At 42.8% G+C, this 27395-nt stretch overlaps 1 protein-coding gene across 1 annotated transcript in view; it reads left to right on the forward strand.

Annotated features, from left to right (window-relative positions):
* Window positions 1–23631: 23631 nt before the first annotated feature.
* LOC115165943 (potassium voltage-gated channel subfamily D member 1) overlaps window positions 23632–27395 on the forward strand; it is a 63664-nt gene continuing 59900 nt past the window's right edge. Inside the window, exons 1-2 of the mRNA XM_029719480.1 lie at window positions 23632–23816; window positions 24975–26904. Of these exons, the coding sequence (XP_029575340.1) occupies window positions 25790–26904 (1115 nt within the window). The 5' untranslated portion in view covers window positions 23632–23816; window positions 24975–25789. The remainder of the gene's footprint in view (window positions 23817–24974; window positions 26905–27395) is intronic.

Raw genomic sequence — 27395 nt, forward strand, 5'->3', positions numbered from 1 at the left:
GATGTTCCACTCCAGAGCATAAAACTGACTCCAAAGAAATATAGACAGAAATAAAAGAGAGTGCCCATTAACAGAAGGCAATCTATCTGGTAATAGAAATCATTACAGAGGCATCATGAATAAATAATGTGTCCTCTTTCCTTCTGCCCCTGTATCTCCACCAATCTTTTTACATTACTCTCTCTCACCACGTCCTCTATTAATGCCCCACACAGCATATTTTCTCTTCTTCCACTTCCCTGAATTTACAAGAGAAGGGGGGAAAAGGGAGACCTAATTGAAATCTAATGGAGTCAATGAGGCAAGCTGGGGAGACGTGTAATCCTGGATGGCTGGAGGGAGGGAGATTCTTGAAGAAGAGCAGACTGGGTAAATGACGATTTGCACTCTGACTGAGAGCACCACAACTGTGTGAAGGACACACATTAAAAACCAAACACACACTTGTCACATTTCTTTATTGGCTTTGCTTTCCAAGGGTCCTTGCATCCTATTTCATTAAGAAGCTTACACACAGTGCAGTGGAGAGGCATTGTTATTTATTTCAACTTTATTTAACCAGGTTAGTCTCATTGAGGTAAAAATCTGTATTTCAAGAGAGATCTGGAATGTACTATAATGATAGTAAGATAAGATTGATGGATAATGCAGTATTTTTCCAGGCTTTTAAGATTACTGTCGCTGATTCCCACAACATTCCGGAAATCTCTGTTTCTCAAGTCATCACTGTGGCTGGGACAGTTAATCATATGTTATCATAATATCCGCTCCAAGTGATATTTCAGTAATTACATTATGATGAGATGTTAGAAGTTCATTGTGATTTGTAGTTTAGACTTAATACATTGAATGACAGATTGTAATGGGTAAATGAGTCTGTGTAATGTCTCTGTAATAGGTAGATTGAAATGGTTTTAGACATCTCACAAGAGCATGTACAGTGCAATACATATTTGTTTTTGTATGTTTCCCATGTTGCTCTAGCAGGGATTGATATTGATTAATATTGTAAGATGGCGCCGGAGAAGAAGGCAGACGTTTTACGTGCCCCCAGCCAATTGTGTTTTTTTGTTTAGTCAAATGGCTACCCAGACTATTTGCATTCAGCCGTGCGTAATTGGCCGACTCCCACCATGGTAAAGGAAGTGCAGCGGTTTCTAGGGTTTGCCAACTACTACTGGAGGTTTATCCTGGGTTTTGGTCAGGTAGCGGCTCCCATTACCTCACTGCTGAAGGGGGGACCGGTGCGACTGCAGTGGTCGGCTGAGGCGGACAGGTCTTTTGGTCACCTGAAGGCTCTGTTTACCTCGGCTCCCGTGCTGGATCATCCGGATCCCTCTTTGGCGTTCATAGTGGAGGTGGACGCGTCCGAGGCTGGGATAGGAGCCGTGCTCTCTCAGCGCTCGGGTACACCACCAAAGCTCTGCCCCTGTGCTTTCTTTTCGAAGAAGCACAGCCCGGCGGAGCGAAACTATGATGTGGGGGACCGGGAGCTGTTGGCTGTTGTCAAGGCTCTGAAGGTGTGGAGACATTTGCTTGAGGGGGCTAAACACCCTTTTCTCATCTGGACTGACCACCGCAATCTGGAGTTCATCCGGGCGGCGAGGTGACTGAACCCTCGCCAGGGAAGGTGGGCCATGTTCTTTACCCGTTTTGTTTTCACTCTGACCTACAGACCAGGTTCCCAGAACGCTAAGGCAGACTCACTGTCCCGGATGTATGACACAGAGGAGCGGTCCATGATCACACTCCCATTCTTCCGGCTTCTTGCCTGGTGGCACCGGTGGTGTGGGAGCTGGACACAGACATTGAGCAGGCGTTACGCACAGAGCCAACTCCCCCCCAGTGTCCAGCTGGGCGTCTGTACGTTCCGTTTGCTGTCCGCGACCGTTTGATCTTTTGGGCCCACACGTCACCCTCCTCTGGTCACCCTGGCAACGGTCGGACGGTGCGTTGCCTTAGTGGGAAGTACTGGTGGTCCACCTTGGCCAAGGACGTGAGGGTTTATGTTTCCTCCTGCTCGATGTGCGCCCAGTGAAAGGCTCCCAGGCACCTGCCCAGAGGGAAGTTACAACCCCTACCCGTTCCACAACGGCTGTGGTCGCACCTGTCGGTGGACTTCCTGATGGATCGTCCTCCCTCACAGGACAACACCACGATCCTGGTTGTTGTGGATCGGTTTTCTAAGTCCTGCCGTCTCCTCCCTTTGCCCGGTCTCCCTACGGCCCTACAGACTGCGGAGGCCCTGTTCACTCACGTCTTCCGGCACTACGGGGTGCCTGAGAACATAGTCTCTGATTGGGATCCCCAGTTCACGTCCAGGGTCTGGAGGGCATTCATGGAACGTCTGGGGGTCTCGGTCAGCCTCACCTCAGGTTTTTACCCCGAGAGTAAAGGGCAGGTGGAGAGAGTAAACCAGGATGTGGGTAGGTTTCTGCGGTCATATTGCCAGGACCGGCCGGGGGAGTGGGCGGCGTTCATCCCCTGGGCAGAGATGGCCCAAAACTCACTCCGCCACTCAGCTACTAACCTCTCCCCCTTCCAGTGCTTACTGGTGTATCAGCCGGTTCTGACACCTTGGCATCAGAGCCAGATCGAGGCTCCTGCGGTGGACGAATGGTTTAAGCGCTCGGAGGAGACCTGGGACACCGCCCATGTGCACCTGCAACAGGCCGTGAGGCAGCAGAAGGCGAGCGCCGACCGCCACCGCAGCGAGGCCCCGGTGTTCGCACCGGGGGACCGGGTCTGGCTCTCGACCTGAAACCTGCCCCTCCGCCTGCCCTGCCGGAAGCTGGGCCTGTGGTTTGTGGGGCCATTCAAAGTCCTGAGGAGACCGAACGAGGTATGCTACAGGTTACAGCTTCCCCCAGATTACCGTATTAATTCCTCGTTCCATGTGTCTCCCCTCAGGCCGGTGGTGGCTGGTCCACTCCAGGAGTCTGAGGTGCGGGAGGTTCCCTGGCGTATGCTGTTCGAGCCATCCTGGACTCGAGGCGTCGGGCGAGGGGCCTTCAGTACCTCGTGGAGTGGGAGGGGTACGGTCCGGAGGAGAGATGCTGGGTGCCGGTGGAGGACGTCTTGGACCCTTCGTTGCTGCGGGAGTTCCACCGTCTCCATCCTGATCCCCCTGCACCTCGTCCTCCGGGTCGTCCCCGAGGTCGGTGTCGGTGCACTGCTGGAGCCGCGCGTCAGGGGGGGTACTGTCACGACTTCCGCCGAAGTCGGTCCCTCTCCTTGTTCGGGCGGCATTCGGCGGTCGACGTCACCGGCCTTCTAGCCATCGCCGATCCACTTTTCATTTTCCATTTGTTTTGTCCTTGTCTTACACACCTGGTTTCACTCCCCCAATTACTTGTTCACTATTTAACCCTCTGTTCCCCCATGTTTGTTTGTGAGTGATTGTTTATTTTATTGCGGTCCGTATTTGTGACCTTGGTATTATTGACGTGTATTGTATTAATATTGAGTAAAATTGCGACTTTACTTTTATCTGCTGTCCTGCGCCTGACTCTTCTACACCAGCTACACACAGACGCATTACATCCATAGCCCCCCACAAGTTCCTTTTGTGATGAGAAGGTTGTCACCGATGCGCCACCTTTTATAGAGTTAAGGTCCTCTGATAAATAACTAAATACAACTAAACATTAACAAAATACAGTTTCTAAACATCAGGGGTGGACCATTGAAATGATAAGACAGATAGCTGCTTCTCGTTGCTGCAGTAAATAAAAAGCAATGTGATCACATTCAATCATCGATAAATAATCAGAGCGCTCCACACATCTCAAACATCATCTTCAGCACTAATGCGCATACATCAGGCTATGCATAAAAATATATAGAAATAGTTTTGAAATAGTTTAGAGCAGTTTTTCTACAGTAAGTGCAAAGAATTCAAGGAGGGAGTTCCCTGGGAGAAGGAGAGCTGATCTGGAGGGAGATGGGCACTCACACTGCATGCACACTTACACGATTCGGTTCCACTGAATTTGGACTATGCCGCACTGTCCCCGCTCTAGTCCTCCCAGGGCACGCCAACCTGTACACGCGTAAAAGAGATCTGCTGGACGCAAGGAAACACTGGTCATTTAAATGCAAAACCCGCCCCACTAACTGGACGCATGTCACACTATCATTTATCAAGTCCGCATGGAAGGGAGATATGAAGCTTTAGAACTTTAGCACACTGATTGTTATGAGATGATCGTCATTCACAACACTAATCTACCTCAGTGGAAAGACCTCAGAGTGTAGAGCTTTCAGTAAGCTACATGAGTCAGTAAGTGACTTTCAATGTATAGAATTGTTTCCTGTCCTATCAGCACCAGTTATCCCTGCAGTGGTGTTGATATCCTACTGTGTCATTATGACACACTGGGTCTAATGTATCTCATCGCTGCGACTTTACGGACCCAACCTGGGGAATGCAGTCCTTAAAATGAAGTGATTTATTTTCCTTGGCCTCTTCTAAATTTGGGTACCTGGATTGTTACAGGTAATGTAGGCTATTTTGACTCCCTGAAACAATATCTGCAATGTGCTGTCATGACTGTCCTGTGAGGATCCAAATAGGCCAGATCAGCTTTGCAATAAATAACTTCAACCAGACTCCCTCTCACCTGCAGAGGGGGGATGAGGGAACTGGTGGGGGATAACACCTCACACCCTGTTGTAAATCAAGGAGAGAAGATTCAGGTCTCCCTCTCCAATGTTCACCAGAGGAATGTTGCCTTTGTTTCACAGACTTTTCCCGCCGAAACTTTAACACGTTCTAAAGCGAATACTGGAACAATATTGCTAACATAGAATGTGGGGAACGGTCAGAGGCGATCTATAGAACACTAATGTCATATTGTGCGTTATTTTCGGGTTGTCATTAAAAATGTTATAAAGGACATACTGTAACTTGGAAAGTATACCCACTACGTGTGTGAAGTGTCCATCCTATGCGTGGTGAATGAAATATGAAACATTAGGAAAGTGTTTTTGTTAAGAGAGGGACATGATTTTAGGAGCCATAAGAGATAATAGTTTTACATAAATTTGTAAAACTGGCAAGTCACACCCTTGAGTGAGGTCAGAGAGCGTGTCAGCCTGATGGAATCGCCCCTTCCTAACAAACTGTATAAAATGATGGGTTAAGAATGAACATATCAGACCAGAGAGACGTAGAGCTTCAGCTCACATTTAAAGTGGTTTGAATTCTGAATCTCAAAACGAGGTTGAGACGATTAACTCACCTCCCGACCAATCACAGGTACAGCTGATTAGCTGTCCTAAGTAAAGTATCTAGAAAAGTGAATTTAAGTGGGACCATTCTATTACTCTGCTCAAACCATCTCATCACCCCACTAGGAACCATCGACATGGCTGGCTAGACTATCTTCAAAGAGGCATCTTCCAGAGCGAATGGAAGGAGAATCAACTCTGTAGCTCTGTTCAGAACTACATGACAAGTCACTAGATACCGGACAACTACAGAAAATGACAACAGTAGAAGACTTGTCTGAACCATTTCGGACAATCAGAGCCTTAGAAGTGTGCCGCTAAAAGGCCCAAATCGTTATGTGCCCTTGTCCCTCTCTCTCTCTCTTGCCCTCTCCATGAATTTTGTAACAAGCAGCCATATTGTTGTCAGTCCACTAGGGAACTGTTTTCAATGTATTAAGTGTGTATGTTTATCCTGTGTTACCATTTAGTTAGCTAGTAAATAAATAATTAAACCAATTCGTGTAGTACTGAATCATAAGTACGGCCCGGGTTTTTGCAGATGCATGGAGGTTACGACTGTTCAGAATGATGATATGATACGAGGTTATGATTAATAAGTAGAATGTTTATAGATGTGATAGGTAAAGACCTTTAGAGTTTAATTTGGAAACGCTCTCGTGGTGCCCCAGATCCTAATGAGTTAATTGTTACATGATTAATTTAATCGGGTAACAATTAAACATAGTTAGTTGATTAGATAAATAACAGTCTTCAGATGAATGATAAAAGTGAAGTCACGTCAGTGCGGTCTAGTATTAAGTTCTCATCTCATGACACTGTTTAATGTAATCTTTCCCCTCAGCACAGTTGGTGCTCATCCTGCTAAAGCATAGCCTTGTCAGTGCACATATTAATCTCATAGACTATCTCTTAGCTCTCTACACACTTTAGCCAAGGGAGAGCATACTGGGTCTAACCATGCTCCTGGGGATCATTGACAAGTCAGATGACATCACCTCTGATACTCCTCCTAAAACGCTGAAATGACCTCTTCATCAGGAGACTTTGTTGCCGTGCTAGAGCTGATTAAGGACAGAGTGACGAGTACCTAGAGTTCAGTCTCACCGCTCTATCAATCATTCATCAGAGAGAGGAGACATGAGGCTGTGTATCAGCTACTACCAGGGGTTGGAACCGGTTCAGGGAACTGGTGCCACTCTGCACATGGTGTTTATCAAAAATTCCCTGTCTTAGGTCAATTAGGATCACCAATTTATTTTATTTATTTTGATTTTCCCATGATGTCAAGCAAAGAGGCACTGAGTTTGAAGGTAGGCCTTGAAATACATCCACAGGTACACCTCCAATTGACTCAAATGATGTAAATTAGCCTATCAGAAGCTTCTAAAACCATGATATCATTTTCTGGAATTTTGCAAGCTGTTTAAAGGCACAGTCAACTTAGTGTATGTAAACTTCTGACCCACTGGAATTGTGATACAGTGAATTATAAGTGAAATAAATTGTCTGTAAACAATTGTTGGAAAAAGTTATTGTGTCATGCACAAAGTAGATGTCCTAACCGACTTGCCAAAGCTATAGTTTGTTAACAAGAAATTTGTGGAGTGGTTGAAAAACGAATTTTAATGACTCCAACCTAAGTGTATGTAAACTTCCGACTTCAACTGTGTGTATATACTGTGTCCTATACTATTCTACTGTATCTTATTCTATGCTGCTCTGACATTGCTCATCCATATATTTTTATATTCTTATTCCTGTCTGTGCGATGAACAGCAATGCTCCCCATCCAACCTGACAGACCTGACAGAGGATCTGCAGAGAAGAATGGGAGAAACTCCCCAAATACAGGTGTGCCAAGCTTGTAGCGTCATACCGAAGACTTGAGGCTGTAATCGCTGCCAAAGGTGCTTCAACAAAGTACTGAGTAAAGGGTCTGAATACTTATGTAAATGATATATTTCAGTTTTAGATTTTTTTATAAATGTGTATTGCCCTCTCCATAGCAAGCTGCTCCATCTGCACTGCTTGGTGAAGTAATTTAATGTTGAGCTAAATGTTAAAATGTTTCAATTATCAGACGTTGAAAAAGAACAGAAAGGAATGATATAATCCATTACTTCGTTTTGGTCAGGACTTTATTTTTGCTGGTCAGAACAGTGGAATGGAAAAAATTATTCTTGTTTTTTTTCAGAACTAAATGATTGTAAAATAATATTGGTTCCGACCCTTAAACAAAGCTACATCAATGTTTAGTCAATGAAACCATGCATGAGACAAGACATTAGTGTCAGCGGGTATGAACTTAGATGAACGCACTAACTGTAAGTCGCTCTGGATAAGAGCGTCTGGTAAATTACTAAAATGTTAAATGTTAAATGTGAAACAATTCAATTAGTTGATGGAACGTTTCTGCCTTAGCAACTTTTAAAAGCCCTGTGCACTCAAAATAAAAACAATTCTGTGTTTTCTATCATATTTGTACAACAGTTGATGAAACTAACACTGTAAATGTGTGGTAAAATGTGATCCGTGTTATTTTCTGATAGTTGCTGTTTGAAATAATACAGGATCATAGATTTTTATAACTAAACCAAGATAGACCACAGCCTGTCGTTTCCAATGGGAACAAATGAGTCATAGTGGGCAGAACTAGAAAGGTGGTGGGCAGAGCCAAGCATGAGTTAACGAGATCCTATTGGCGTGTTCTAGCATGCATCTGCATATTCCCGTTAGGTAACGCCTACTCTGTGAAGTGCGCGTATGCAATAATTCAATTTCCCTTTGCACTCCTTCTAAACAACGCTATTTTTTGTACTTTTACAAAGGGTAAACTCTACAAAACTTTTTCCACTCTGTTCATAACGGATTCTAGTTTTGGGAACAGAACATTGTATTGAGATGAAATATTTAATTGAAGAGAAATGTGCAGAATGTTGGCCAAAATCCATCTCTCTTCTCCCACTGCCGGCTGTCATGTAAATATTTTCCCAGCATGAAATAGCTCCCAATTGTTCTGATTGAGTTCTGATTGTGACGTCATGCTGTAACATTTCTCCCAGCGTGAAAATGTTCCCAGTTCAGTAATTGCACTCTCTTTATGTGGATGGCTGAGCTCGAGCGGGTGTTTCTCTCACAACTTCCCTCGACCTCTAAAAACTGTTCTGTTGGCACGTGCATTTGCTTCACAGGTCTGCCAATCAATGGTGGCCAGGAGTATAGGCAATGACCAATCAGAAGCTTGTTGAGGCGTGAGGTCAGCATATAAACATCCAGACTCGCGCGTCAAAGTGCTGAGGGCAGATGTGAGGAGAGATTTTTTGCGATTGCAAAGACTTGGGTGCTAAGGGAGGGTGTGAGAGAAACTACCTCTTTTGAAAGGAGTTCAATAACTATCAGCCCATATCTAAATGGTCTGTTCTGGCAAAAAAAAATGGAGTCCCTAGTCAATAAGCAGCTTAAGGCATACCTCCAGGAAAACAATATATTGAGTTGTATGCAATCAGGTTTCAGGTTTCACAGCAACTTTGAGGGTTTTGAATTATATTCACTGTGCCCTGGATAAGAAGCTGCATTGTGTATCTGTATTCATAGGCTTGGCAAACACGTTAAACACTGTGGACCATACTGTCTTGGTGCAGAGATTGAAGTGTATTGCGATTACTGGTCATGCTCTGGAGTGGTTTGTGAACTACCTGTCAAATCGAAACCGTTGTGTTAAGGGGTGTAACGGTACACGTATTCATACCGAACCGTTCGGTACAGGGACCTCGGTTTGGTCCACACTGTGAACCCGAATGAATACAATTTTTTTTTTACAAAATAAAAGCACTAGGCCTATACAGATGTATGATCTTAATTTGAGCCAGTTTGCTACAGCAGGAAAGTAATCCTGAAGCAACAGGAAATGTTAATTATTATGTGGATTATAATTAATGGACATTGTTTGTAAGGGCTGATGTCGAAAAAGTCAAGGGGTCTGAATACTTTCCGAAGGCACTGTATGTCTTACATAGTGCAGGTGTCTTCTATAACCATGTTTGTGACGTGTATACTTTTGTTTCAAAGTCGATTTGTTTGACTACCAAGAATTCCACTGTGACCCTGATTTAGTCCAATGCTGTAAAAGGTTTTAAACCTTGAATACACTACAAGTTTGCATTTCCTGCTGTGCAGTTAAATTGACATCAACAAAAGACAGATCATATGAAGATCCTACATCTGTAGGCTTTGCCTACGCTGCGTTGTAGGCCAATGCCTCTTAGTAAATTTGAGCCTGACACATTTCAAACTGCCCTTTTGTGAGGAGCAGCCGGGAACTAGTTCTGTATGATCATGGTGGTGGGGTCGATAAACCAGAATTGGAGGATCCTCCATCATTGTTTACAACGTCCCTCTTGCACCCATATCAGCAAACAGGTAGTACCCGCTACCTCAGTCAAAGCAGAAGTTTTTAATTAATTGTAAACTCCCCAAGTCAAAGTAGACGTTTTTTTATTAATCGGTCAACACTCTGTGTTTACTTAAGTGACAGCCCATCACATTACCCCAGAGTGGGAGATGTACCGTGCTACAGACAAGCCCCCTTTATGAGAATCACAAGTGAGCGTCTGGCACTGAAGGAGGCAGTGTCATGTTGCATTCCTAACCAAATGGGATGCGGGAATTTACCACATAAGACTGGGAAAAATCACCTTGAGTGGACCTCCAACTGGTAATTACTAGTGGGAAAATCGTCCATCATCCTGAGCACCCACTTCTCCCACGTGGTGACCTCTGACGTCACCTACTAAGGAAATGGCCTCTATTACAGCATTATTTATAAAAAGCAATATATTATTGTGTTTTTTTAGCTCAATAAGTTTTTTTACAAGCATGATAGCTGTACTTTTAGTTTATGGTTGATGCAGCTTGTTGGCCATTAGCCAATCAGCAATATTTTATATTTTTTGATTTTTTTCTCCCAATTTCAATTACGATTTTGTCTCATCGCTGCAACTCCACAACGGGCTCGGGAGAGGCAAAGGTCAAGTCATGCATCCTCCGCCAAACCGCTTTTCTTAACACCTGCCCGCTTAACCCAGAACCTAGCTGCACCAATGTGTCAGAGGAAACATTGTTCAACTGATGACCTATGTCAGCCTGCAGGCATCCGGCCCGCCACAAGGAGTCACTAGAGCATGATGAGCAAAGTAAAGCCCTCCAGGCTAAACCCTCCCCTAACCCGGATGACGCTGGGCCAATTTTGCGCCGTCATATGGGACTCTCGGTCATGGCCGGATGTGACACAGCCTGGGATCGAACCCAGGTCTGTAGTGACACCTCAAGCACTGCAATGAAGTGCCTTAGAACACTGCGCCACTCATGAGGCCCCCAATCAGCATTTCTAAACAAGTTCAAATCTCATGAATGTATCCAACTGGTATTTACGACTGGTAAATTCCCACCTCCCACATGGTTACAAAAGCAGCATCAGAGTGGAAACTTGAGAGCCCCAACAATCCTCTCACAACAGACAATGCTAGGAACATTGTGAATGCTGAACATTGTGAATGGCATTTAATTTTCCTGCTGTACCGAAACCGAACTGAACCGTGACCCCAAAACCGCAGTACGTACCGAACTGTGAGTTTAGTGAACCGTTCCACCCCTAGTGTTAAGACAGATGGTTGTAAGTCGGACACCGTAGAGTTATGCTGAGTTCTGCCTCAATGATCAATTTTAGGTCCCCTGCTGTTTATTATCTATATCAACAACGTTGGGAGACATATTAAGATAGCTGATGTACGTTTTTATGCGGATGACACTGTTCTCTATTCAAGTGGCAGCAGCAGTTTGACTTTGGCTTTTGAAAAAGCTTTTAACATCATTTAACAGAATCTGTATGATTTGAAGTTTGTTCTGAATTCCTCTAAAACAAAATGCATGGTAATTACTACCTTGGAAGAACGTTCTATAGAACGGGGACACACATCCACTGTTTGTTTTCTGTTGTATTTGTGCTGTTGCCAAAGTCTTATATCCGTGTCGTCCGTTTTGTCTTACATTGTTTTCTTTTTCTTTTTTATCAGACCCTGTCCCCACAGGAGGCCTTTTGCCTCTTGCCAGTCCGTCATTATAAATAAGAATTTGTTATTAATAGACTTGCCTGGTTAAATAAAGGTTTAATAAAAATTCTTCCACCTGTTAGGTAAACATTCAACTCGAATGAATACTACAGTGTCCCATTAGAATACTATTTTCATATGGAAAGTGCACACAATACTGCACCATGGTTTGTGTGTGGTTAAGATGCCTGCCTTCTCTGGAAGCATTATAGGCATTCTTATTTGATTTGGTCTTATCAAAGTGATATGTTAGGCTTGATGGAGAAGTCACTGCATAACTGTATTACTAACTTATCTTGATGATCAAATCACTATCTATTCTGGTCGCTCTGGTACCTCTGTGGTACCAATCCTGAGGCAAAATTAAAATAGTGTTATTGTATTGGAGGATACTGTATGCTTTGTAAGGTATGATCTGTGCTGAGGTAATGCAGAGGAAAAGAAGGCTGCCATTCGGTATGAATAATGGTATGTTTTTGTTCCACTGGATGTCCTCAAAAGGGATGAGTAAATTTGGGAGGTCGCACTCAGGATTTTGGAGAGTGCTGTCAAATGCAATTTCAGCCACATTACCATTCCATAGCTTTTAACTCAAATCTTTGTGTCTGAATTAAACCCATTCCATGTGAGTTCCTCCTCATATTTTATTAATGGGTCCCTATTTCACCTAGACTAACATGTTCTGGGAAAAACAGTTATGCTCGAAGGCCTTGACTTTGCCATTGTATGCATCACACATCCTGTCATTGTTTTAGTATTACAGGTGGCTAATGCAATATTAGTCCTTGTGTATTCTGGGTGATTTGAACTAAACTCAGCAAAAAAAGAAACGTCCTCTCAATGTCAAATAACTGTGTTTATTATCAGCAAACTTAACATGTGTAAATATTTGTATGAACATAACAAGATTCAACAACTGAGACATAAACTGAACAAGTTCCACAGACGTGACTAACATAAATGGAATAATGTGTCCCTGAACAAAGGGGGGGTCAAAATCAAAAGTAACAGTCAGTATCTGGTATGGCCACCAGCTGCATTAAGTACTGCAGTGCATCTCCTCCTCATGGACTGCACCAGATTTGCCAGTTCTTGCTGTGAGATGTTACCCCACTCCTCCACCAAGGCACCTGCAAGTTCTCTGACATTTCTGGGGGGAAAGGCCCTAGCCCTCACCCTCCGATCCAACAGGTCCCAGACGTGCTCAATGGAATTGAGATCTTGGCTCTTCGCTGGCCATGGCAGAACACTGACATTCCTGTCCTGCAGGAAATCACGCACAGAACGAGCAGTATGGCTGGTGGCATTGTCATGCTGGAGGGTCATGTATGTTCCCCGTAGCTCAGTTGGTAGAGCATGGTGTTTGCAACACCAGGGTTGTGGGTTCGATTCCCACGGGGGGCCAAGTACGAAGAAAAAAAAATGTATGGAATGTATGCATTCACTACTGTAAGTCGCTCTGGATAAGAGCGTCTGCTAAATGACTAAAATGTAAAATGTAAAAATGACAGGATGAGCCTGCAGGAAGGGTACCACATGAGGGAGGAGGATGTCTTCCCTGTAACACACAGCATTGAGATTGCCTGCAATGACAACAAGCTCAGTTCGATGATGTTGTGACACACCGCCACAGACCATGATGGACCCTCCACCTCCAAATCGATCCCTCTCCAGAGTACAGGCCTCGGTGTAATGCTCATTCATTCAATCATAAACACGAATCTGACCATCACCTCTGGTGAGACAAAACTGCGACTCGTCAGAGAAGAGCACTTTTTGCCAGTCCTGTCTGGCCCAGCGATGGTGGGTTTGTGCCCATAGGCGATGTTGTTGCCGGTGATGTCTAGTGAGGACCTGCCTTACAACAGGCCTACAAGCCCTCAGTCCAGCCTCTCTCAGCATATTGCAGGCAGTCTGAGCACTGATGGAGGGATTGTGCGTTCCTGGTGTAACTCGGGCAGTTGTTGTTGCCATCCTGTACCTGTCCCGCAGGTGTGATGTTCGGATGTACAGTGAGGGAAAAAAGTATTTGATCCCCTGCTGATTTTGTACATTTGCCCACTGACAAAGAAATGATCAGTCTTTAATTTTAATTGTAGGTTTATTTGAACAGTGAGAGACAGAATAACAACAAAAACATTAAGAAAAACATGTCAAAAATGTTATAAATTGATTTGCATTTTAATGAGGGAAATAAGTATTTGACCCCCTCTCAATCAGAAAGATTTCTGGCTCCCAGGTGTCTTTTATACAGGTAACGAGCTGAGATTAGGAGCACACTCTTAAAGGGAGTGCTCCTAATCTCAGTTTGTTACCTGTATAAAAGACATCTGTCCACAGAAGCAATCAATCAGTCAGATTCCAAACTCTCCACCATGGCCAAGACCAAAGAGCTCTCCAAGGATGTCAGGGACAAGATTGTAGACCTACACAAGGCTGGAATGGGCAACAAGACCATCGCCAAGCAGCTTCGTGAGAAGGTGACAACAGTTGGTGCGATTATTCGCAAATGGAAGAAACACAAAATAACTATCAATCTCCCTCAGCCTGGGGCTCCATGCAAGATCTCACCTCGTGGAGTTGCAATGATCATGAGAACGGTGAGGAATCAGCCCAGAACTACACGGGAGGATCCTGTCAATGATCTCAAGGCAGCTGGGACCATAGTCACCAAGAAATCAATTGGTAACACACTACGCCGTGAAGGACTGAAATCCTGCAGCGCCCGCAAGGTCCCCCTGCTCAAGAAAGCACATATACATGCCCGTCTGAAGTTTGCCAATGAACATCTGAATGATTCAGAGGACAACTGGGTGAAAGTGTTGTGGTCAGATGAGACCAAAATGGAGCTCTTTGGCATCAACTCAACTCGCAGTGTTTGGAGGAGGAGGAATGCTGCCTATGACCCCAAGAACACCATCCCCACCGTCAAACATGGAGGTGGAAACATGCTTTGGGGGTGTTTTTCTGCTAAGGGGAACGAACAACTTCACCACATCAAAGGGACGATGGATGGGGCCATGTACCGTCAAATCTTGGGTGAGAACCTCCTTCCCTCAGCCAGGGCATTGAAAATGGGTCGTGGATGGGTATTCCAGCATGACAATGACCCAAAACACACAGCCAAGGCAACAAAGGAGTGGCTCAAGAAGAAGCACATTAAGGTCCTGGAGTGGCCTAGCCAGTCTCCAGACTTTAATCCCATAGAAAATATGTGTAGGGAGCTGAAGGTTCGAGTTGCCAAACGTCAGCCTCGAAACCTTAATGACTTGGAGAAGATCTGCAAAGAGGAGTGTGACAAAATCCCTCCTGAGGTGTGTGCAAACCTGGTGGCCAACTACAAGAAACGTCTGACCTCTGTGATTGCCAATAATGGTTTTGCCACCAAGTACTAAGTCATGTTTTGCAGAGGGGTCAAATACTTATTACCCTCATTAAAATGCAAATCATTTTATAACATTTTTGACATGCGTTTTTCTTTTTTGTTATTCTGTCTCTCACTGTTCAAATAAACCTACCATTAAAATTGTAGACTGATAATTTCTTTGTCAGTGGGCAAACGTACAAAATCAGCAGGGGATCAAATACTTTTTTCCCTCACTGTACCGATCCTGTACAGGTGTTGTTACACATGGTCTGCCACTACGAGGACGATCAGCTGTCCGTCCTGTCTCCCTGTAGCGCTGTCTTAGGCGTCTCACAGTATGGACATTGCAATTTATTGCCCTGGCCATATCTGCAGTACTCATGCCTCCTTGCAGCATGCCTAAGGCACGTTCACGCAGATGAGCAGGGACCCTGGGCATCTTTCTTTTGGTGTTTTTCATAGTCAGTAGAAAGGTGTCTTAACTGTCCTGAGTTTTCATAAGTGTGACCTTCATTGCCTACCGTCTGTAAGCTGTTAGTGTCTTAATTCCATTGGTGCATGTTCATTAATTGTTTATGGTAAACAGTGTTTAAACCCTTTACAATGAAGATCTGTGAAGTTATTTGGATTGTTACGAATTATCTTTGAAAGACAGGGTCCTGATAAAGGGACGTTTCTTTTTTTGCTGAGTTTAGTATGCAATAGAGTTGGGGCTATAAAAGGGAAAGTGCCAATCTCATTTGATAGTAAATCATATTGTACTACCTACTTATGAACAATTGGAAATGCTATGATTGATAGTGAAGGATATTTAACTGTATGGTCGAAAAGCAAGTGTGCATATATTTCAGTATTGTGTCTTTCTTGGATAGCGGGCCATACAGTGTAATGTGGATGTGTAGAGCAGGGATGGGCAACTTTGATGGGGGTGAGGCCCACAAAAAAATCCCCATGGGGTGAGAAAAATAAAAAGCAAGTTTGCTGCAATTCTACACATTTTGCCATGGGATGTAGAGACATTTTGTCACGTATACTCTCCGGCGCTCGAGGTCGCCAGTCTGCTTATTATTACGTACACCTGTCACCATCGTTACACGCACCAGTGCCTCATCAGACTCACCTGGACTCCATCACCTTCCTGATTTCCTTCCCTGTAACTGTCACTCCCTTTGGTTCTTTTCTTAGGCGTTATTGACTCAGTTCGTGTTTCATGTCTGTTACTTGTTTTGTTCCATGTTCGTTTATTTATTAAAGTATTCACTCCCTGTACTTGCTTCCCGACTCCCAGCGTACACGTTACACATTTTTGCAGTTTTTAATATGATGTCTGAGTGAGACTGACTAACAAAATCAATGTGGGATCACCGGGCCGGTAATTTGACCATGATTACTACATTTATAGATACAATGCCTTCAGAAAGTATTCACACCCCTTGACCTTTTCCACATTTTGTTGTGTTACAGCCTGAATTTTAATGGGTTAAATTGACATGTGTCACTTTAAAAGACAGGGTCCTGATAAAGGGACGTTTCTTTTTTTGCTGAGTTTAGAATGCAATAGAGTTGGGCCTATACACACATAATGTCAAAGTGGAATTTTTACAAATGAATTAAAAATGAAAAGCTGGGATGTCTTGAGTCAATAAGTATTCAACCCTTTTGTTATGGCAAGCCTAAATATGTTCAGGAGTTAAACTTTGTTTAACCTGTCACATAATAAGTTGCATGGACTCTGTGTGCAGTAATAGTGTTTAACATGATTTTTGAATGACTACCTCATCTCTGTGCCCCAAACATACAATTATCTGTAAGGTCCCTCAGTTGAGCAGCGAATTTCAAACACAGATTCAACCACAAAGACCAGAGAGGTTTTTCATTGCCTCGCTTTGAAGGGCAGATATTGGTAGATGGGTAAAAAAAAAAAAAAAAACAGACACTGAATATCTCTTTAAGTATGGAGAAGTTATTAATTACTCTTTGGATAGTGTTTTAATACACCCAGTCACTACAAAGATACAGGTGTCCTTCCTAACTCAGTTGCCGGAGATGAAGGAAACCACTCAGGGATTTCACCATGAGGCCAATGGTGACTTTAAAATAGTTACAGAGTTTAATGGCTGTGATAGGAGAAAACTGAGGGTGGATTAACAACACTGTAGTTACTCCACAATACTAACATAAATGACAAAGTGAAAAGAAGGAAGCCTGTACATAATAAAAATATTCCAAAACATTCATCCTGATTGCAATAAGGCACTAAAGTAATACTACAAAAAATATGGCAAAGTAATTAACTTGATGTCCTGAATACAAAGTGTTATGTTTGGGACACATCCAACACAACACATCACTGAATACCACTCTTCATTATTTTCAAGCATGGTGGTGGGAGATAAAAAGAAATACAACACATTTAACATTTTTGTCATTTAGCAGAAGATCTTATCCAGAACAACTTACAGTAATGAGTGCATCATTTTTACAACTTTTCTTTGTATTGGTCCCAGTGGGAATCAAACCCACAACCTTGGTGTTGCAAGCATCATGCTCTACCGACTGAGCAACACGGGAGGAAAACCTAGAGGAAAACCTGGTTCAGTCTGCTTTCCAACACGCACTGGGAGACAAATTCACCTTTCAGCAGGACAAAAACCTAAAACACAAAGCCAAATATACACTGGATTTGCTTACCAAGATGACATTGAATATTCCTGAATGGCCTAGTTACAGTTTTGACTTAAATCGGCATGAAAATCTATGGAAAGACTTAAAAATAGCTGTCTAGCAATGATCAACAACCAACTTGACAGAGCTGAAAATATTATACAATCCAGGTGTGCAAAGCTCTTAAAGACTTATCCAGAAAGACTCTCAGATGTGATAACTGCCAAAGGTGATTCGAACATGTATTGACTCAGGGGTGTGAATACTTATGTAAATTAGATATTTCTGTATTTCATTTTCAATCAATTTGCAAACATTTCTAAAAACATGTTTTCACTGTCATTATGGGGTATTGCATGTAGATGGGTGAGAGAGGAAATATATTTAATCCATTTTGAATTCAGGCTGTAACACAACAAAATGTGGAATTAGTCAAGGGGTATGAATACTTTCTGAAGGAACTGTAGCTGGCTGCTAGACTAACTTACCAATCTGAAAATGTTAGCTGACATGGGCTAATTGAGTGACTGACATACAAGAGAAGAACTGCTGATGCACAACCAAAATTCAAAATTGCACCTTGTGTATTCTACTATTGCAACTCACAATAGTATAACAAATAAATGTGTGTGTTGGGGGGAATTGTTCAGAGAGCCGCCAGTTGCCCATCCCTGGTGTAGAGGTTAGCATGAGCACAATAGACCCCTTTCTGTATTTGCAAACCTTGCCATACGAGAGCAATGCGTGCAAGTTGGTGGCAGAACAAGGGGGGAGTTCTTATAGAACGCCAGCAAAAAAAGCCTCTATTTACATGTTGCTTATGAATGCATTTCACAGTACTTTGGGATTTTAAGGCTCAATATAATATGTGCATCATCATCGCATATCAACTGCATTATACTTAAAAAAACACTTACACTTCAACCAGTAAAATGGCTCTTTGGCTTTTGCTACAGCCTAAATCAATGAGCTGCTACATCCAAAATAGTTATTTCAAAAAGATCACAACCAAATATAATCTTAACGGCTGTTCAAGCAAGAATCAAAACGTCATTGAGAACCCCAACAAGTTATTTGGTTTAGAAGTAATAATAACATAAATCCAGGCTATGTTGAATGGGTGCAGATGGTGATGGCTTTCTTACTGCTGCCAAGAGTCGCACGCATTTATGCGTGACGTCAGTGTGTCGTGTATTGGAAAGGGGTCTATGAGAAATGACAAGTCAAGCATTGGCCTGCAGTCAGATGAAACTGTGAGAGCGTCTGAAGTGTTGGAATGAAGTGTTAGCCACGGGATGGCTTTTTACACATCTCTGTAATCATTCATAGAAAGGTAGCGATAATTTAAACAAAACAAATACTGCCCTCAGATATAGTACAGGCCAACATGCAAGGAGCTCAGATGGCAAGTAGGTATTATGATTCTTCTTCATGTACCGTAGTAGTGCTCTAAGGGTCAAATTGTGGACATAAAGTTTCACTGGATGGAAAATGTAAAAGTGTAAAGTCTCATATTTCTAACCAGGTTGCTACACATTACAGTAATGGGTTGTAGGATGTTGCTCTCCCGACTCTGGTCATGTGAGCCAGTGTGTTAACATTTCAGAGTATCAGGAGTGCACTTACAAAAAAGGGTTCCATAAGGGTTCTTTGGCTGTCCCCATAGGAAAACCCTTTTTGGTTCCAGGTAGAACCCTTTTGAGTTCCATGTAGAACTCTCTGTGGAAAGGGTTCTACATGGAACCAAAAGGTTTCTACCTGGAACCAAACAGGGTTCTTCAAAGTGTTCTCCTTTGGAGACAGCCGAAGAACCCTTTTAGGTTCTAGATATCATATTATTTTCTAAGCTTGTAGGAAGGAAGGAACTCACCAAATGTGGAATACAGTTATTATGGTAACTTTGGAATGTTTAAATCACCAATTGATGTCCATATATGATTTCTGATTTATGTGGCTTTTGTTATTGCCCACTTGGGTGTTGATAAATGAAGTGTAATCTACACTGAACAAAAATATAAAAATATAAATGTAAAGTGTTGGGCCCATGTTTCATGAGCTGAAATAAAAGTTCCCAGAAATGTTCTATCTGCACAAAATGCTTCTTTCTCTCAAATTTTGTGCACAAATTTTACATCCCTGTTAGTGAGCCTTTCTCCTTTGCCAAGATAATCCATCCACCTGACAGGTGTGGCATATCAATAAACTGATTAAACTGCATGATCATTACACAGGTGCACCTTGTACTGGGGACAATAAAAGGCCACTCTCAAATGTGCAGTTTTGTCACACAGCACAATGCCACAGATATCTCAAGTTTTGAGGAAGCATGCATTTGGCATGCTGACTACAGGAATGTCCACCAGAGCTGTTGCCAGAGAATTGAATTGTCATTTCTCTACCATAAGCCGCATCCAACGTAGTTTTAGAGAATTTGGCAGTACGTCCAACGGTCCTCACAACCGCAGACCACGTGTATGGCGTCGTGTGGGCGAGCGGTTTACTGATGTCAACGTTGTGAACAGAATGCCCCATGATGGTGTTGGGGTTATGGTATGGGCAGGCATAAGCTACGGACAATGAACATAATTGCATTTTATCGATGGTAATTTGAATGCACAGAGATACCGTAACAAGATCCTGAGGCCCATTGTGGTGCCATTCATCCTCTGCCTTCACCTCATGTTTCAACAGGATAATGCACAGCCCCATGTCACAAGGATCTGTACACAATTCCTGGAAGCTGAAAATGTCCCAGTTCTTCCATGGCCTGCATACTCACCAGACATGTCACCCATTGAGCTGTTTTGGCATGCTCTGGATCAACGCATACGACAGCGTGTTCCAGGTCCCGCCAATATCCAGCAACTTCACACAGCAATTAAAGAGGAGTGGGACAACATTCCACAGGCCACAATCAACAGCCTGATCAACTCTATGCAAAGGAGATGTGTTGCGCTGCATGAAGCAAATGGTGGTCAAACCAGATACTGACTGGTTTTCTGATCCAAGCCCCTACCTTTTTTTTCTCGGTATCTGTGACCAACAGATGCGTATCTGTATTCCCAATAATGTGAAATCCGTAGATTAGGGCCTAATGAATTTTTCAATTGACTGATTTGCTTATGTGCACTCTAAGTCAGTCAAATGTTTGAAATTGTTGTTTATATTTTTGTTCAGTATAGATGATATCATCAGTGCATTTGAGGTAGGTAGCTATTTTAACTGTAGTAGATGTGTTACTAATCACGTGAAGTTTGATGGTGACACCGTGGCAGTGATGATGTTTGCAGTTGGTAGAACGTGGTGTTTGCAACGCCAGGGTTGTGGGTTCGATTCCCACGGGGGACCAATATGGGGAGAAAAAAAAAATGGATGAAATGTATGCATTCACTACTGTAAGTCACTCTGGATAAGAGTGTCTGCTAAATGACTAAAATGTAAAATGTAAACGTAAAGCAGTTCTCTTGAAGTCTAGTGTAGCATACTGTAAAGCTCTCGAATCAGCTTTGTGGAATTGTGTTGTTGGATGTGATAAGAGCTGACGGCTCTTAACTGAATTAAGAGGAACGTTAAGCCACCAAATGTACCTGGAGAACAGGAGGTGAAAATAACTCAGTGAACCATATGGGAGAGTGGGGTAAGTTGAGCTAAAGGGGTAAGTTGAACCAGCCTTGTTTCTACAAAACCATACAAAATTAATCATTTGACAAAATAGCGTAGTTAGGAAGAGGTCATAATTTTATGGAAAAAAACACATGGAAAAAGTGGTGAGCAAGTTTAGGTCCAAAGAAATGTGTCAAAAGAATGTATTGTGTTAGAGGTTTCATGATGCTTGTATCTAAACCAAAGTAGATAATTGTAAGATTGTTCTATACATCAGTTAGGGTCTCTTTAACCTTCAATATGAGGTCATAAACCTAGCATGAAAGTGCGTCCTTGTAGCTGTGTGGGATAATATAGTCAAAATGTTTGCCTTGGGGTAAGTTGAGCCAATAGCAAGTTGAGCAAATGTAAGTGTTTTCATCCCAGGCGTAATGTAAAGCATTATCGCTAGGATATGAGTTAGGTGTTAAGCCTGTGTTGAAAGATGCATAAATTGATTTAAAAAAAAGGTGATTGTGATGAATTGTGTTTGGGAAATAAACATAGACATGGTTTTTCAAAGGTATTGGTAATATTTCATTCAGTACAGAAATGTGTCGGCGGCTTAGCTTACCCTGTCCCGCGGCTCAACCTACCCAATACCAGGGGTAAGTTGTGCCAAGAGCTATGTTTTCAAAACTGTAATGTGTACGTGAGATATTTATATTTTCTTCAGGGATACACACCATCCTGAAATATATGTAGATATCTTTGAATGTAAAAAAAATTGCTCAATTTACCCCACTCTCCCATACAAGGCGAATCGAACCAGAGCAAGTCATGGAATAAGTAAAAAGGTCATACAGTTACTGTTAAAGAGGAGCACAAACACACACATCAGACAGCTGCAGGGGCAAGTAGACTAACCATTGAGCTTCTCATTTTCCCATCATCATTCCTCGTATTGTATTTATTCATTCACTCTTGAAATGTTTCTCCATCCCATTGCTTCCACTCTGCACATGACCGCACTGAGATTGGTGAATTATTAATAAGATAATACATACTGCAGAAGCAGCCAATCAAAGTTGACTTTGATTGGCGAAAAGCCCTCCCATTGGATACCATATCACTACTTCACCAATTGGAAGAGAGAAACTGTACCTTTAAGTAACTGCCATGCCCATGATTACCATTAACATTAGTTTGAGCAGTGAGTCTTGATGCAGCCTCTATCACTATCAAGTCATTCCCCTCAATGCAATTCAGCCATCTTCCTTTGACGAAGCGCCTCTGCCTTGCTTTCCCCTTCACTGCAGTTAAATGTATCTGCTGTGTTTTTATTCACTATTGAATGCAGGAATGCCAACACCATATAAAAATCAATGCTTAAGCCAGTGAAGAATCCATGTTGTGTGTCTTAGGGCCATTTGTTTAGTATCAGTCACAATAACTTAGTGCCTCAAGGCACACATTTCCAGGTTTTCACCATGAAATTAGAGCCAGAGAGTCACATGTGCACTGTGATGGCTATGGTTTCATTGAAAATAAACAAGTGGGCATTAAAAACAAAGCACGTGATCCACAAAATGATGAATGTAGCTCCAGATCCTTTGCATCGAAGGTTTCAAAGGCAAACAGATCAATATCTGATAGCTGTACAGTTCAGTGCAGTTCTTTCACAAGATTTTTCAGTTTAGGTTTCTTTGATACAATACATTATTTTCCATGCGATGTGCATCATACTGTATATCATGCTGTATATTTATTTTATGGAGGCCGACACAATCTAGACCCATACATACAGAATGAACCAGTATTTCAGTGCAGTTGCATGAACTGTTTATCCCATTCACAAACGTGGGTTTGTGCTGTATGTTTGTTTCGGTCAATGGCCATTTGGCTGGTTATAAATGGTAGGTTGAATGAACGTCAGAGTGCTGAATGCAGCTTTTGCCCACATGAATAATTCAAGCGAGGGAATAGATTCACCACAGCTTGTGTTTGTATACTGTTTCTTTATGCTCTTCTTGAGGTGCTGTTTATCCTATGTTCCTCCTCAGGCTGTGTCTGTCATCATCACAAGCTTCTCTCCTCAGCCGTTCATTTGTCTTTTTAAAAATGTAGTCCAGGCACGGTATCCAGGTAGGATGTATTGAGAACTATTTGAACGTTAATTTTGTTATCCTAAGTGGAACGGCAAATGTGACACTACTTAATTAAGTGCTTTTGGGAATAGCAGGCCTGTGTTGTTTTCTTTTTTGGCTAGGTAATTGAAGCTTAAACACTGCCTGAAATACCACCCCTACTTCCTAATCAAGCTGCCCTATAAAAACTGTAGGAAAACAGGTACGCAAAGAATCTCTATGAACGGGTTGAGACTGAGTACAAAATGTGAAGTGTATTCCCCCAGTAAAACTGCTTAGTCAGATTTAAGCCATGGTGCATGCAAAAACAGTAGTCTGGGATTTCTGTGTATCAAATAGCATCATCTTTATTACCCAATGTATGATGCTGTGTGTTTTCAGGAGGTAAGGAGGCGCGTGTGTATGTGATTGTGTATGTGATGGGAGAGAGGGAGGGAGAGCGCAGTAGAGAGAGAGCAAGAGAGAACGAGAGAGAGGTTGTGGGGGGGGGGTCGAGCAAGCAAATGAGAGGTAGAGTTGGAGAAAGTGAGAGCAAGCAGAGGCACAGAGCTGACTGAGAGGAGAGAGTGGACAGGAGAGGAGCTAAGGCTAAGCATGACAATCACTCCCTCACTCTCCGGTGTGCGATGTGGTTCGATTCCAGGAGAGGGGCTGCTTATAATTCTCTCATTGCCTTTGCTTTCTCTTCCACATTGTCTGCAGCTTTAATGCTTGGTAAGTAAGCTCTTAATTGCTCTAGCTACAACCCAAGCCTTAATAGTAATGGAATACAGAACTTCACGAGTTATTCAGATTTCTGTTTATGTGTCAACACATGCACATAATATACTCTACTATACACTGACATATATACATACATTTTTTTATGACCCTTGTCTGAATTTAAGTGTAAAGATAATGTAGTTGAAGTGATGCCTTTTCCTTAGGGCTATTTCGTATTTCATTTTCCATTGACTGCGTGACCATGTGGTTTTAAGCAACATGGCGAGAACATTGAAGTAACAATTTACATAGAAGGCTAAGTGAACACAGCATGAAAGCCTCATTTCACTTGTAAACTAACCGTTAGTGCTCGACTGATATGTGAGATTGCTGTGTTTTTGTTTATATACCGAAGTAGCTGTTTTAGATGTAATTCACGTCCACTGCAGCAGCGTTGCTGTGTTATAGTGTCTTATTGATTTTTGATTGGGTGAGCATGTTGTGCACTGTAATGCATCTGGGTTGGGTCACCTGTCTGTTGGTTAGGGTCGGGGCACACTCCAGCTCCCCTCACAAGACAGACTAGATGTTTCATGGATACACCCTCACACATCTCTTGTTTAGAAGAGTGACATAAAAAGAACAAGAACATACAGTCATCTGTATTTGTTTAGAATTTATTTAATCTCGACGTCTAATGTTAACCTTTTTATAATGAAATACAATTTAGCGTTATTTACGTTATTACACATTTAAAGCATAATCCCTTTGTGGATTAATACTGAAGAGGTACAGTTGTGTTTTAGCATTTTGTCATGTCATTATCTTATGGTTTTGTATGGTTGATGTATTATGTGTTTAGAGACCACATGAAGTGCTTATTTGGGTTGGAGTTCTGTACAAATTGACAATCAGTGCAAAATGAACATGTGTATTTCTATTGGTACAACTGTTTGGTCTAGGTTCTAAATATGATTAAAATGTGGTCAACTTGAAAGTTCTCTTTGTGAGGGACCTCTCTGTTTGTATATTGAAGCTCAGACTTTTTAAACAGACTGTGATGCAAACTGTGTGCTAAGTTCACCCAAGCTGTGACACAAAGAGACATAGCATGCCTTTACAGCTTGTGCTGTGCAATATCTAAGTTGTGTGTGTTGTGTTTCTTGACAGGTATAAAAAGGGACGACCATACAAGGAATAGAAACGCCTAAGACTCAAACGTTTCCTTTCACAAGAGCTCTGACACCAAAGAAATCGATAATACTTAAGGTTTGGTTGTGCATTTCAGAGAGAGGGCGAGAGAAACCAAGGGACAGAGAGAGGCATCCATAATCAAAGCTGGAGAGCAACAGTGAGAGGGAAAGGGAAAAAGCAACAGAGGAAAAAGTGTCTATCTTGCAACTTCGGCAATCATCATCACAATTTAATACGAATTTGAAAAACCACAGCGCTGCAACTAATCTGTCTTCTGAGAAAGGGGAGGCAGTGAGCGAAGGCCGGAGACTTATTATTTATTTTATTTTTAACACTACTGAAAAGCCATATACAGTATTGTTCTACAATATTACTATGCTATTATTAATACAAAAGCGGTCAATAGTCTGATGTTTTATGAATCAGGCCTAGTTTTCCTGAGCTATTCCAATGGCCTGAACTTATGGTTCAGTCCCCAACTGCCTTACCTTGACCCTTTTCTTTAATGATGTAAACACTATCATCTCTCTGCCTGCCTTACATTGCCCTCTCCTACTGAAGCCAATGCACAAACAAACTGACAGACTGGAAATGGAGGCAAGCCAACCCGGTTGTTGAGGCCTTCAGTTCGGATGATTAGATCGGATATAACTATACTTTTCCTCCTGATCCGGAAAAAGGCCCAGAAATAACCCTCAAGTACCTAGACACACTCCGTACTCTGTACTCTGTACTCCGTACTCCGTACTCACCATCCTGTTTACTCCTGAAACAAAAGCTACTACACAAAAATGGCTGCTGGAGTTGCAACATGGATGCCCTTTGCTCGGGCAGCAGCTGTAGGCTGGCTACCACTGGCCCAAAAGACAATGCCCAAGCCTCCTGTGGACAAAAAGAGTCGCAGTGATGAGATCTTGTTTGTAAATGTGAGTGGACTACGCTTTCAGACATGGAAGAACACCTTGGACCGTTACCCAGACACCCTTCTAGGCAGCTCAGAAAAGGAGTTTTTCTACAATGAGGAAACTCAGGAATATTTCTTTGACAGGGATCCAGAGATGTTCCGCCATATACTAAACTTTTTTCGAACAGGCAAGCTACATTACCCCCGACATGAATGCATTCAGGCTTTTGAGGAAGAGCTGGCTTTCTATGGCATAATACCGGAGATCATAGGTGACTGCTGTATGGAAGAGTACCGGGATCGCAAGAAGGAGAACCAGGAGCGTTTGGCTGAGGACACCGAGGCCGAGAATGCCGGAGACGCTCCCCTGCCCCCAGACGCCACATTACGAGAGAGGCTATGGAGGGCCTTTGAGAACCCTCACACAAGCACCATGGCCTTGGTTTTTTACTACGTCACTGGCTTCTTCATCGCTGTGTCTGTTATTGCCAACGTTGTGGAAACGGTTCCCTGCCGACCAATCAAAGGGAGTATAAAGGACCTGCCGTGTGGTGAGAAGTTTTCAGTGGCCTTCTCTTGTTTGGACACGGCCTGTGTGCTTATCTTCTCCTTCGAGTACCTCATGAGGCTGTATGCTGCCCCCAGCCGCTGTGATTTTGCGCGTTCGGTGATGAGCGTGATAGACGTGGTGGCCATCTTGCCCTTTTACATCGGCCTTGTCATGCCAGAGAATGAGGAAGTCAGTGGGGCCTTTGTCACCCTGCGAGTCTTCCGGGTGTTCCGTATCTTCAAGTTCTCCCGTCACTCTCAGGGGCTGCGTATCCTGGGCTGCACGCTGCAAGCCTGCGCCTCGGAGCTGGGCTTCCTCCTCTTCTCCCTCACCATGGCCGTCATCATCTTTGCCACCGTCATGTTCTACGCTGAGAAAGGCACCAAGGGAACCACGTTTTCCAGCATCCCCGCCTCCTTCTGGTACACCATCGTCACCATGACAACACTGGGGTAAGTGTTTGGATGTTCTTATACTACTTAACCTTAATAAACTGTAGAAGTATCATAACCAGTTCCATATCAACTTCTACCACCCACATACTGTGTTGCTTGAATATAAAATGGTGGTACTATTCTCAGTAGAATCAATTGAGAAATATCTTGGACTGTGAATGAGTCATTTTAGTTCTTCAATCCCCTGTCATCACCTCATCTTTACACTGCTCTCAGGTGTCACACACTCCAACACTCTCCCTGCAGGTGTGTTATGAATGGTAGAGTAATGGCTTGTGTACTATGAATGGGAAATGAATGGTGTTAAAAAGATTTGACAGCCCACTCCATGCACTTGGTGTAAACGACCAGGGTTTAAGAATATTGTCTTCAGTTTGTATTTGAGATCGAGTAGTACAAAAATCCTGTAACCTTATTTAATTTGACATAAGGTTTATTGTTATGTAATAGTATTCTGTGCTGTACAAAGATGCAGAATATTATTTGAC

Source organism: Salmo trutta, chromosome 28 (genome assembly GCF_901001165.1).
Source record: "Salmo trutta chromosome 28, fSalTru1.1, whole genome shotgun sequence".
Taxonomy (NCBI): domain Eukaryota; kingdom Metazoa; phylum Chordata; class Actinopteri; order Salmoniformes; family Salmonidae; genus Salmo; species Salmo trutta.